Genomic DNA, 12,184 nt, shown 5'->3' with positions numbered 1-12,184 from the left:
ATTGTAGTGGGTGGTATATCCCATTGAAAGGTAAGGTTTACATGGGATATGTACAATTTTAGTGGGTGGTATATCCCATTGAAAGGTAAGGTTTACATAGGATATGTACAATTGTAGTGGGTGGTATATCCCATTGAAAGGTAAGGTTTACATGGGATATGTACAATTGTAGTGGGTGGTATATCCCATTGAAAGGTAAGGTCTACATGGGATATGTACAATTTTAGTGGGTGGTATATCCCATTGAAAGGTAGAGTTTACATGGAATTTGTACAATTGTAGTGGGTGGTATATCCCATTGAAAGGTAAGGTTTTACATGGGATATGTGCAATTGTAGTGGGAGCTATATCCCATTGAAAGGTAAGGTTTACATGGGATATGTACAATTGTAGTGGGTATATCCCATTGAAAGGTAAGGTTTACATTGGATATGTACAATTGTAGTGGGTGGTATATCCCATTGAAAGGTAGAGTTTACATGGAATTTGTACAATTGTAGTGGGTGGTATATCCCATTGAAAGGTAAGGTTTTACATGGGATATGTGCAATTGTAGTGGGAGCTATATCCCATTGAAAGGTAAGGTTTACATGGGATATGTACAATTGTAGTGGGTGGTATATCCCATTAAAAGGTAAGTTTTACATGGGATATGTACAATTGTAGTGGGTGGTATATCCCATTGAAAGGTAAGGTTTACATGGGATATGTACAATTTTAGTGGGTGGTATATCCCATTGAAAGGTAAGGTTTACATAGGATATGTACAATTGTAGTGGGTGGTATATCCCATTGAAAGGTAAGGTTTACATGGGATATGTACAATTGTAGTGGGTGGTATATCCCATTGAAAGGTAAGGTCTACATGGGATATGTACAATTTTAGTGGGTGGTATATCCCATTGAAAGGTAGAGTTTACATGGAATTTGTACAATTGTAGTGGGTGGTATATCCCATTGAAAGGTAAGGTTTTACATGGGATATGTGCAATTGTAGTGGGAGCTATATCCCATTGAAAGGTAAGGTTTACATGGGATATGTACAATTGTAGTGGGTATATCCCATTGAAAGGTAAGGTTTACATTGGATATGTACAATTGTAGTGGGTGGTATATCCCATTGAAAGGTAAGGTTTACGTGGGATATGTACAATTGTAGTGGGTGGTATGGTGGGTGGTGGATCTGAATTCTCTCTGATCTGAGCTATAAGGTTTACAACAGAGTGATGCAGATATATCCACCTTATCTATACTGTAAGGAAGGTCAGTTTTATGAGAGTAGTAATGCAGAACAGTGATTGAGTCATACCCTCCTCTTGTTCCTAGAGGTACGGTGAATTATGAAGGGTGGCGGCTGCGTATAGCCTCTAAAAATACACAAGTGAAGATGGCCAATGCTAGCTACGATCAAGTTGTTGTTTCCATGATTATTGTCATTTATAGATTGTAGATTTTCTAATAAAAAGTTGGATATCGGTAAACCTCAAGGCTATTAGTTAGCTATTCACAAACAGTGAAAGAAAATGCATTCAGGGCAGAGGTGGGAATCATAGCCACAGGGGAGGGGGGAAGGGGGTTGTTAGAGGGTGGGGATGTCGGTTGGAACTTTTCAAGTGGTTCAGATAACCTGACGACTACTTTTTGTGTGGTTTTCATCAGAGATCTGTTCATACAATATTGTACTTTTTTGGCAGAATGAAATCAGTTTTGACGTCGCTAACGATCTGAAGGGAGTGGAACTCGTGTCCCGAAAAGTGCCGTCTGGAGACATAGAGTACATCAATAAGAGCAGGATCTCAGTAGAACTGGACTTAACCGAATTGATTATCATAGACTTCAGCCAATACTTGAAAGAGAGTAACTACTACTGGGCTCTCCCCGAACAATTCCTTGGTAACCAGGTACGGTTGATCGTATTTGGCCTTTGTTGAGTGGCCGTTTATCGTATGGAAACCTAAAATTGTAGAGTTGGCCTCTGAAGTGGTCCAGCTCCGTCAATGATGGGTGACTTTTTTTCTTTTCTTTTTTTGAAAAGGGTTTTAATTATCAATATAAAATTAATGAATTTTTTTTTTGGAATAGGACGGATGATGTCACTTGACAACAGTGGCAACTGGAGATAGTTATTGAAAATAAGCCACTGCAAAGTGGTAATGGTTTATGAAGAGGGGGAGGGGTGGGATCGTGTGGTGGGATGGGAAAGTATAAGGGGCTGTGAGGGGTAGGATCTTTGGGAAACCTTCACCTCTCCTGGATGTATGGTCCGTCTAGTTACAAGGCAGTTTGCCGATATATTTGTAGTAAGTCGAATATCCTGTTTAGCATGCCAAGACAAGCCTACATAACATAGCACTGCGTCTGTAATAAAAATCTTTGTGTGTGGGTCATAAAGTCTGGCTTTAAAACAATTTGAAAATGCAGTCATTTCTTCTCCATTAAACCAAACGATGTTTGCTGTTTTAGTCAAAACAGACATCAACAATGTTGACCTGTGAACTATGAAGCCCATAAATCTCAGGTCATTAGTCAGTTTATGTCGTTAAGGGGGAAACAGAAATCTGGCAAAAGTTATTACAAATCCTGTCATTCCAGTAATAAAAAAAAAATGAGAAAGAAAAAAGGAAGAAATCTTTCATGTTGATATGGTGATCCCTTCGATTGACATTGCTTGAAGGGAACGCATCATCAAGTTGACAAAAAAGAAGCATGTTAGATTGGCCTCTTTGAGTTGACAGATCATTTTGCTTCCCGATTGGAAAAGCCCTTTAAAATACAGTTTTATTCACTTTACAAGTCGACCCCTTTATTTCTTGGAAGAATTTTCTAAATCTTTGGCAGATGTGATCCAAATGATTAATGTGAAACAGTGTCTGTCCCACAAAATGTTTAGGAATTGTTTTTGAAATTGTTTATTTTGAAATATTGATTACATTCCTCTCTAAGAGTTTCTCTTGGTTTGATTAATTGCAATGTTCTTTGATATTCTCAGTAGATTTGGTGATGACGTCAAATCAACACAAAAATGCGTAATATAAAGTTGCAATTTTTAAAACATTGGCAAGCTTTTACAAGTCAAAATATCTACGATGTTACTCTTTGATGCATTTTTTGGTTGGAATTAATTTAGGCATCATTCTTGGCCATAAATAAAGTTTTAAAATTTTTGGAAAATCGTTATAATTTTTTTTTCATGCCATTAAAAAGAAGGATGAGGTACGTGAAAAGATTTATATAGTCTGTTGACTTGCGTTGACATAGTAAATAGAACCAGAAACACTGATGGTTTTTGTTGTGTGAGAAAAGTTATCAAATGAACCTTTAACTTGAATTTTTTATTTAAAGGCAAGTTATGAATAGAAAGTTAGTCTGAGAATATAAGATCTAAATACGAAGGTGCAAATGTTAGAACAAGATTTGAATGTATGCACATGGTTTTTTGAGGATAGAATTTTGTACTTTTGGATGTCATTGGTGTCTGTCACAGAAAGGCTTAGATTTTAGTCAAAAGTTAAAGGAAGACATTTTAGTTGTAAGTATATACCATTTAGCAAGTTTTGGGCCCATTTTAGTGATATTTCTTCCCAACATGTGTTGGCGCCCTCTGTACAGATAGTATTTACATTGCCTTTGGCTAATTGCGGCACAACTCTGACTCACAATACCTCGTAAACATTTTACAAAACGACTTATTTCTTATTTCAAGCAAGGATCTTGGTTGGTGCATATTTGACATTCCTTGAATTAAATGTTTTATTTGTAAGTTCGTCCGTTAATCTGTAAGTTCATCCTTTAACATTAACCTTATTTATCTTTCATGCTGTCTGCTCCTCTCTGTTCATCAACCGATCCTCTGCAGAGCCGCGGGGGGTCTTCTATATTTATAACCGCCACCTGTGTGGAGTTACAAAAATGGGGGGGGGGTGAAAAAATGTCTTGAAAAGGTTTAATGTCAGAGGGAATGATGCTGGTGTCATCAGCACTACAGGTTTTAAAAATTCATGAGTTGTCCTGATGAAGTAAAGTGTTTGTTTTATTATTCTGAATTGCCACGGCACATGGTCTGTAGCCGTTCTAAAAATTGCCTGTTTGCCGGGTAGATGTTAATATGATGCTTTTAAGTTGTAGGAAGCGAGTAGTTTTTTCTTTCTATTTAATGGTTGTGATGTGAGTCTTGTTGAATTTCACTTTCAAAAGTAATGTTAACTTTTTAACTATTTCCACAAAAGGAGAAAATAATTGTGTTAGGGGAGAGAAGATGGGAGGGGGGAGGAGGGGAGGGGATGGGATGGTAAGACAGAAGCATGGAGTATTGTGCATTGTTTGATGAATATCTCTTGCATAAATGACTCACATTCACAAGATACTGTTTGATATCTATGTCTGAGTTTATGTATCCAAGAGATGCAAGTAAAGAAATGTGTCGAAACAATAAGCTGCAGCAGCTGCAAGCTGTCCTGCAGCAAGGCTGCATCAAATATCAAAACAGTATAGATTATGTCAGCAGACCAGCAGTGCCTACATTGAGAAATTGCTGTGCCTGTCAAGAAAAAATGCACAGCACAATAGATTTTCCTACCGAGAACTTGTCCTGCTTTGGTCGTCAATGTCCAATTCTCTGTGAAAACATACACAGTCATGATACCATCAGAACATATCCTGTATTCCAACAGCAGAATTTTTTTTATAAATGTTTTAGAAATTAAACAAAAGTTTAGTCTAGATATTACAGTATGTTAAGAATAATATTCAGTTTATGTTTGTTGAGCAACTTTTATAGCCAAAAAGCCAGGAAAAAAGGTAGAAAATATATGATTTGTTCTTATGTTTTCTGACCAGAAGCATTATCATTGTTGTATGTATTGGTATTGTACATTGGGACTTACAAGTCATAAAAAACCAAAATAACATGTCTGTACTGTTTTTAATATTTTGTGAAGGGCTGTTTTTTTCCCTTTCCTTAATTTCTATAAAGTCTTCATTCAATGGAAACCCCTCCACATGTACAATCAATCTTTTGACCTCTCCATGACCGAGATAATTCTTGAGACAACACCACATGCACAACTTTTCTAATCTAATTTTGTCTTTAACCATTTTCCAGCTTGCCAGCTATGGAGGGAAGCTCTCTTACACGGTTAGATACAACCCATCGTCATTCTCACAGCAAACGGATTTGTCTGATGTCATTCTCAAGGTCTCTTACTCTTTTCCTTCTGTTTTTACATTGCATCGATTCTTGACGTATTTCTTTAATTTATAGAGATGAAATATATTCGCAGATTCATTCTCTCGATACTCTACAGAAAGATGCATTTAGCTGGATTTTAGCCCGGGGAGGTCGTGAAATCATCAGCCTTGATAATTATATGCAAATTTGACTGGCATAAGTATATCTGCCATGAAAGTGTGGTAGTTTAAGACATAAATGGTGGATTATGTTTGCCTCGAAAAGTACTAAAATATGTAGTCAGGAGTTTTAAGTACCAAGACTATTGGTTGATTGGTGCAACCGATCTAGTTGAAACAGTTATGCAGGTACAATTTACCTTATTATTTAAATATATAGGTGAAATGCTTGAGGATTTCAGATGATGTTGACATTTTCAGTTGCGCAGGATAAATAATTGTTTGATCGATTAGTAGTGACGTCAGTAACTTAGCATCTTATTTATGAACGAGCCTTGTCTTAAATTTATCACGATTATGTAGATATTAAAATATCCAAATTTATATATTTATGGTGGAGCAACAGAAAAAAAGGCAAAAGTACCCATATAATACAGAGTATACACAATGTTGACGTACATGTTGATATATGAATATTAACGACATGAAATCAATCTTTTATTCATTATTTGACAGAGTGGAGATGTCACCCTGGTTTATCAATTTCCAAATATACCTCGGCCTAGTGAAAGTACGACGAGAGAGTTGTTAATGACACAGGTAAGGACATTCACCTTACAGTAAAATGCATTCCTTCCCTACACCCCCCCCCCCCCGCCCACATTAGTTACATCTGTGGGTATGTATCCTAACATACCAATCCCAGCCAGGATTGTTGGGATAGTTACCCCATTTTCTTCTGCTATTAAACTGTAATTTTGACTCACCCAGCAAAAAAGAAAACTATGCTAAATTTTTCTAAAATATTTCTTTAAAACAGTAATAAAATTTTAAAACTCTTCAGTGTTTCACTTGATATAAACCAAAAATCAGCTGGGAAGTGATTATGTACTTCAGCTTAACTGGGGTGTGATCCGTAGCTAGGCTGTATGCATGATACATTGGACTATGACTACATCCCCATCCCCCCCTGTATCTTGAGTCTGGTTATACAACAATTGAGCATTTCCAAAAGCTTTTAAATCAGTTATACTTCTTGTAAACGTTAGAGACTTGTAATATGCTTTCGTTTCTTCCGACATCAGGATAATTGGTATCGCGAGACGGTTGGCAGCGGTAGAGGTGACACCCCCGGGTCTCTGGTACTCCAGACGGTCACCAGGCAGGAGTTCATGAATGTTCTGAGTAACATTGAAGATTTCTTCATCAGAGCGTCCTACTACACTAACCAGAGGAACTCTGTGTAAGAATGTAGAAACTTTTGAAAATTTATGTCAAGCTAAAAAAACAGGCATGAGCTTTTTCCGCATATTCGCGGAATATCCGTGGTTTCTTTCTACCCTCAGGGACAAAAACTATTATCCTAACACACTGTAGCATATGCAAACTAGAGCCTATACCGCAATTTTTGCAAAGTTCTGTTTTTTTTTTTTTTTACCACAGGCTCATCCCTGAAGAAAAAAAGTTTAAACTTAATTATTTTTTATAAAAATCTAAATGTGAATTTTTAAAATGATACTATATGATTCATAAGGAGGGGTATAGACTGTCAAGGCTGCACTTAACTTTGAATTTGGCAGAGTGTTGCAGTAACATACTTAAACGAGATGATAAAATGACCCGAAAAAGTCAGTCCATTTTTCTTCAATAGGTCACAAAAACACCTGCTTAAAAGCTATAGAACTTTAAGCAACACAAGCTAAGAGGGTATTTATGCCCATGTAATTGTGCTAATTAAAAACAGGATTCATATCCAAGTTTCCACTGACATCATCCTTTCTGGCATGTTAGGTATGATATGACTCAATGAATGTGTGAAAGTTGCCGTTATTTTTATGTCTGAGTAGATGTAGGAATTCTTCCGTGGCCAAGAAGAAAATGTTAAGTCTTGTTTCGATATTCTTCGTCTTGTGTGAACATTACATCATGCCAACAGAGCATCATAAGTTAAAATGTCTCAGTACAGGTGAAATATTGCATTGGGGTCTCGGACCAGCGGTGAGATGAAGCTTAAATAAGTCAGTCGTACCCAAATATATCTTTGTGATTCCCATTCCTCCTCACAGATTGTCCAAGGTATATCTAGAAGTAGGCCAAGAAACACCCACCAACAATGGCAGAGCATTCATGGTAGAATACTGCCAATGTCCGCAAGGCTACGGAGGTCTTTCTTGCGAGGTACGGGAAAACTTGTAGTCAATCGTTTGTCAGTTACGTAGATGTAGTGGAACATGGGACTTAAAGTAATATGATATGATTATTAGTAATCTGTGCAGGTTGGATAGCAGTTTGAATATGTGAGGGACAGACCTTCGAACAGCTTAGGTCCATTAGTTAAAGTGACTGGACCATACAGTCTAATACTCAGACTATTGGATCTGTTCCACAGATGTAACACCAAGAAAGCTCAATGGGAAAACATTAGGCTTTTATGGCAATCAAAGAACATGTTTAGAATGTTTGATCAATTTGTCATAGACAAAATGGTGTTGAATGGCATCCCAAAAGTTCTCTGTCCTTCAAATATGAAGTGAAAAGAAAATATGTTGGTTGAGTTATTATAATTTATGAAACAATGGATTAACATGAAACATTTAGGCCTGCCATGAGTCGCCGACGACGAGGTAGTCATCAGTTTACCTTAAAGGAGCATTCCAGTTATTAAACTATCTTTTAATAGCTGAATATCTTGAAAACCAGAATAGTGACAGAAACATAACTAGCACTCAATGCTTTTGTATTTTCTGGGACTATGAACATATCAAGAGTGAAAAAGGAAACAAATTATTTTCTGTTTATATTTCTGTTTTATCTCTCTTTTTTTCAGAGATGTGCAGATGGTTACATGACAGATGGTGTAGGAGGGTGTATGCCTTGTGATTGTAATGGACTTTCAAATGAGTGTGATCCAGACACTGGTGTTTGTAAGGTGAGGAGGGTTTGGTAGAGATAATCAGAAATAAGTCAACTCCTCAACACCAGATAAATCTACAAATTTCTTACAAATTTTGATACAGCAAATAACGTTTTTTTTCATTCCATCGTAGTTAGTAAGGCCTAGGTTGCACAGTGGATGGTAATTGGAGGAGAGAGGGAGAGAGTGGAGGAGGGGTGGTAGGTTAAGGGGAGGGGAGCATTTATTGTTCTAGGGAACAAATATATCAGCAGATGAAAACAGCTGAGATAATATAAACAAGTCTTGAGATGGCTTGGGGATGGATTTGATCTATCTGATCTAACTGAAGAATTTATGTTATGTTGAGTTTCTATGTTGGTTTTTCTTTTTTTGAAACTGGAGTATAAGGTATTTTAATCGAAATTAAATGACAGTTAGTAAGAGCCACTAATACAAGAATTAACAGGATCGAATTGTTGACATGAAACTCTTTGATTGGAATTTGTGGTGTTGGTTACCTCCCAAGACTAACCACAACGTGAGGGTGATGGTATAAAGCTTACAGAAATCACCACCTGTTGTTGAACTTGCCCCCAAACTACATGGAATCTATTCTCACCCTGTAGTTGACACTCTTTTGTATACCCTGCAGGGAATGAAACTCAGGAATGGGGATAACCCTTACAATTATTATACTAGGATTGGTTTTTATTAATTTTACATTTTATCATGTTTGCAGCATGACAACACGTGCTGTAAAGGTGCACGTGCTGATACTTTTTTTCTTCTGTGTTTTTTACATTTTTTGGAAAAAGTATTTCTTGGTTGGGAACAATTTTAATGGTACAACATTTCTTCCTTATCATATTAATATCAAATCATGTGAGTTTATCAAAATAATGTCAAGCCTGTCAAACACCTATTTGACTTTAAAAGTATACAGACAGTGGTAGCAAATAAATATATCAGTTTGAAACACAAAATTGCTTTGTCATCAGGAATTGTCTTAAAATATGCTAGACAGTCAAATATTGGTCACCAATATTCAAAATTTCAACACCCATGTCACTGTAACTCTCAAAGCCACCTTACATTTCCCGGCTCACTGAGACCTTGTATATTCTGACTTCCCACGCTTATAGTGTGCAAATATGTTGTAGGGTTGCAACTTCCACTGAAGGCCTACTGTAATGAATCCTGCATTATTGTGTTTTTCTTCTCCGCCTTAGAATTGCAGAGAATTTTCAACCGGTGAAAATTGTGACTCATGTCAGGACGGTTACTATGGCGACCCTGTCAGTGGTATACCATGTGATCCATGCCCATGTCCGTACATTTCACCTCCAAGCCAGTGAGTTTTGTCATCAAATATGTTGTTATAGTTGTCAGAAACGACAACATAGTTAATTTGTATCAGTCTTGTATACTAATTGGGACGTGATAAGGGAAGGCTCGCAAATTTAACCGGCGATGATCGAAGGCCCAGCCAGCAGCACACCACTGCTCATTATGCAGCCTGCATATCACTCACGCTTGAGTGCACACACCCACGGTAACTCCGTGAAAGTAATGAGCATTGAGCTCCCAACACAGAAGCGCTGCTATTGTTTGTAAACAAAAGCGGTACTTGCCTTTTCCTGGTCTGTGGTTTTTACGTAACAATGGCACTCTGACCACAGTAGAAGGAGATTTATTTCAAGAATGAATTGAAATCTTCATGAACTATTTTCGTATTGAATGTTTCAAAATACTTTCAGACTTCTTTTCCTGTACAAAGTATTTTCATTCACTAACACTGATCCATCTCTCTTTTCTCTACTCGAACAGTAAGTTGGTACACCTTTCAAATTTTACGAAAGATCGAGCAAAATACTTTCGAAAAATTCACGCGAAACTGGCATAACGTGCTAAATGCAACAAATTTCATGTAAAAAAAGCTCTAGTACACCCATTTATGAATAAACCATACGACCACATCTGCTGTTAAGCGGGGGAAAAAGAAAGTATTTTCTAGAATTTCCACACAAAAAAGGAAAAATAATTATCCTACCATAGTTAAGAGTATAGTACATAGCCTAACCACTTCGTCGGTTACGGATCTCACGTAACAACAAAAACACAACTTATTGTATTTTGCGAAGTTGACGTTTTCTAAGGACATGGAAAAAATATTGAGCATTTAGTTAATCATGCCAAGTGGCCTAAAACATGGGATTGCAAGGTTTACTTTGATAAAGATGGCCATACTGTAGCTATTGGGGCCTTGATATCGTGCTATGTATGTATGGTATAGACTGTGCCTCGTGTATCATGGGGAACAGATTGTTTTGTTCATGCGGATGAGTCGGTTAGCTTGAGGTGTGTTTTATATACATCCATGGTTTTACTTTGTTACGGGGATATAAATTTTCTTGAACGTCTAAAATAATATTTCGCATAACTTTACCGATTCTTTACTGACTGACCTAATTAATTCTAGAGTGGAGTCAAAATAGTTTACTCCATGAAAAGTTTTTTGGAAACGTGCCAAAAATGTTAACAAACAGGTGTTAGACAGGGGGGTTGTTGGAAAATCCACAGCACATATACAGTAGCCTACCGTGATATTTAAGTAGGGGTAAACACTGCAATTAACTTGTAAACTGATGTACGTATAAAGCACGCTGTTTATTGTTAGGCAGTCTAGAAACAGGGCTTTGCCGAACGTAGTTTGTTTCATAATATCGTCAGTTTTGTAAGTTAAACTTTTTAAAGATTGTAAGACAGGTTAAATCTCTTTTCATTTTATCACATAATATAGCTACTCTAACTTGTCTCTAACAGCAGACTGTTATCTTTGCCTGGCTCTGATGAAATACTACTATCTCAAGTAACGTTGGCAATTTGCCAAGAAATAAATGTCACGCAATGTGATACAAAAAGTCATATTACCCATTCATGAAGGCTTCAAACGCAAGTTTTCAAACATTGGTTCAGTGTATAGTACAATTACAACTAGTCATACCGTTGTAGTCTGGACCGAATTTATGCTTTTGCTAAACGATCTGAACAAACGTAATTTCTCAAACTAAATTAAAATTATATCATTCGTTACTTTGTTACAACTAAAGCCAAGTAAGTCTACTATGAATAAGAATTATTCGGTTTCTTTATTAGCCATTCCATTTCGTAAAGCGCCATGCAATAACAATTTTTCTTGCACAAGTCGCGAACTGTTCAGGTTTTTTACAACCCGAAAGCAGCTGCGCAACGTGAAAGTAAGATCACGCACATGTCTTAGCCTACTGTCTGACTGCATGACTCACGTGGAGGTGATTCTGCATATAGATACGTACGAGAGTTTTAATGGTTAGGCTATATATTTACTGTCATTTCAATAAACTGTTTATAGTACGAACGAAAGAAAAGTCCCCACAGGTTTGAGAGATTGTCTAGAGCATTGATGATGTAGGTTTTTGTGTATTAAGGGATTCAAGACCAAACGGAGTGTCTCCGTTTGTTCAATTGCAAAACACGAAATAAAAAATAGCAATGAAAGCGCCACGTAAAATTCATATTTCGAGCACAAACTGTCAGCAAAGTACACACAACTGTGTAGTAACTCAATGCAGTTACAGTAGCCTATATGTAGTAGCTTTATTGATAAACAATTCTCCAACCTGCAGAGAAAATTCTATAACCCTTTTGGGTACATCCTGGACCAAAGTGACCAGTTCATTGTCTGGTCTTCTTTTGTGCATAAGAGGCTTAATTTGTGGTCTCATAGTCAAGTGCATACAACTGTCCACCGACTCTTGGAAGGCAGGAAATGTGTGCGTTCAAGCATGACTCATTACCAGCTGGTTGCTGTGCTCATTACACTGGATAGCAACGGTTGGGCCTGCGATCATCGCCGGTTAAATTTGCGAGCCTTCCCTAAGTTTGGTATAGGTTGGATGAAAT

At 37.1% G+C, this 12,184-nt stretch overlaps 1 protein-coding gene across 4 annotated transcripts in view; it reads left to right on the top strand.

Moving 5' to 3' along the window:
- Positions 1-12,184, top strand: part of LOC139975614 (basement membrane-specific heparan sulfate proteoglycan core protein-like) — a 181,990-nt gene that overhangs the window by 97,890 nt on the left and 71,916 nt on the right. For all 4 annotated transcript variants that reach the window (XM_071983660.1, XM_071983658.1, XM_071983657.1 and 1 more), the window contains 7 exons: positions 1,695-1,901; positions 5,102-5,194; positions 5,863-5,946; positions 6,432-6,589; positions 7,413-7,524; positions 8,174-8,275; positions 9,472-9,593. In XM_071983660.1, the coding sequence (XP_071839761.1) occupies positions 1,695-1,901; positions 5,102-5,194; positions 5,863-5,946; positions 6,432-6,589; positions 7,413-7,524; positions 8,174-8,275; positions 9,472-9,593 (878 nt within the window). The remainder of the gene's footprint in view (positions 1-1,694; positions 1,902-5,101; positions 5,195-5,862; positions 5,947-6,431; positions 6,590-7,412; positions 7,525-8,173; positions 8,276-9,471; positions 9,594-12,184) is intronic.

The sequence above is a fragment of the Apostichopus japonicus genome, chromosome 11 (genome assembly GCF_037975245.1).
Source record: "Apostichopus japonicus isolate 1M-3 chromosome 11, ASM3797524v1, whole genome shotgun sequence".
In the NCBI taxonomy this organism is placed as follows: Eukaryota; Metazoa; Echinodermata; class Holothuroidea; order Aspidochirotida; family Stichopodidae; genus Apostichopus; species Apostichopus japonicus.
The sequence above is the reverse complement of the archived record's forward strand: the minus strand, read 5'-3'. Positions and strand labels throughout refer to the sequence as shown.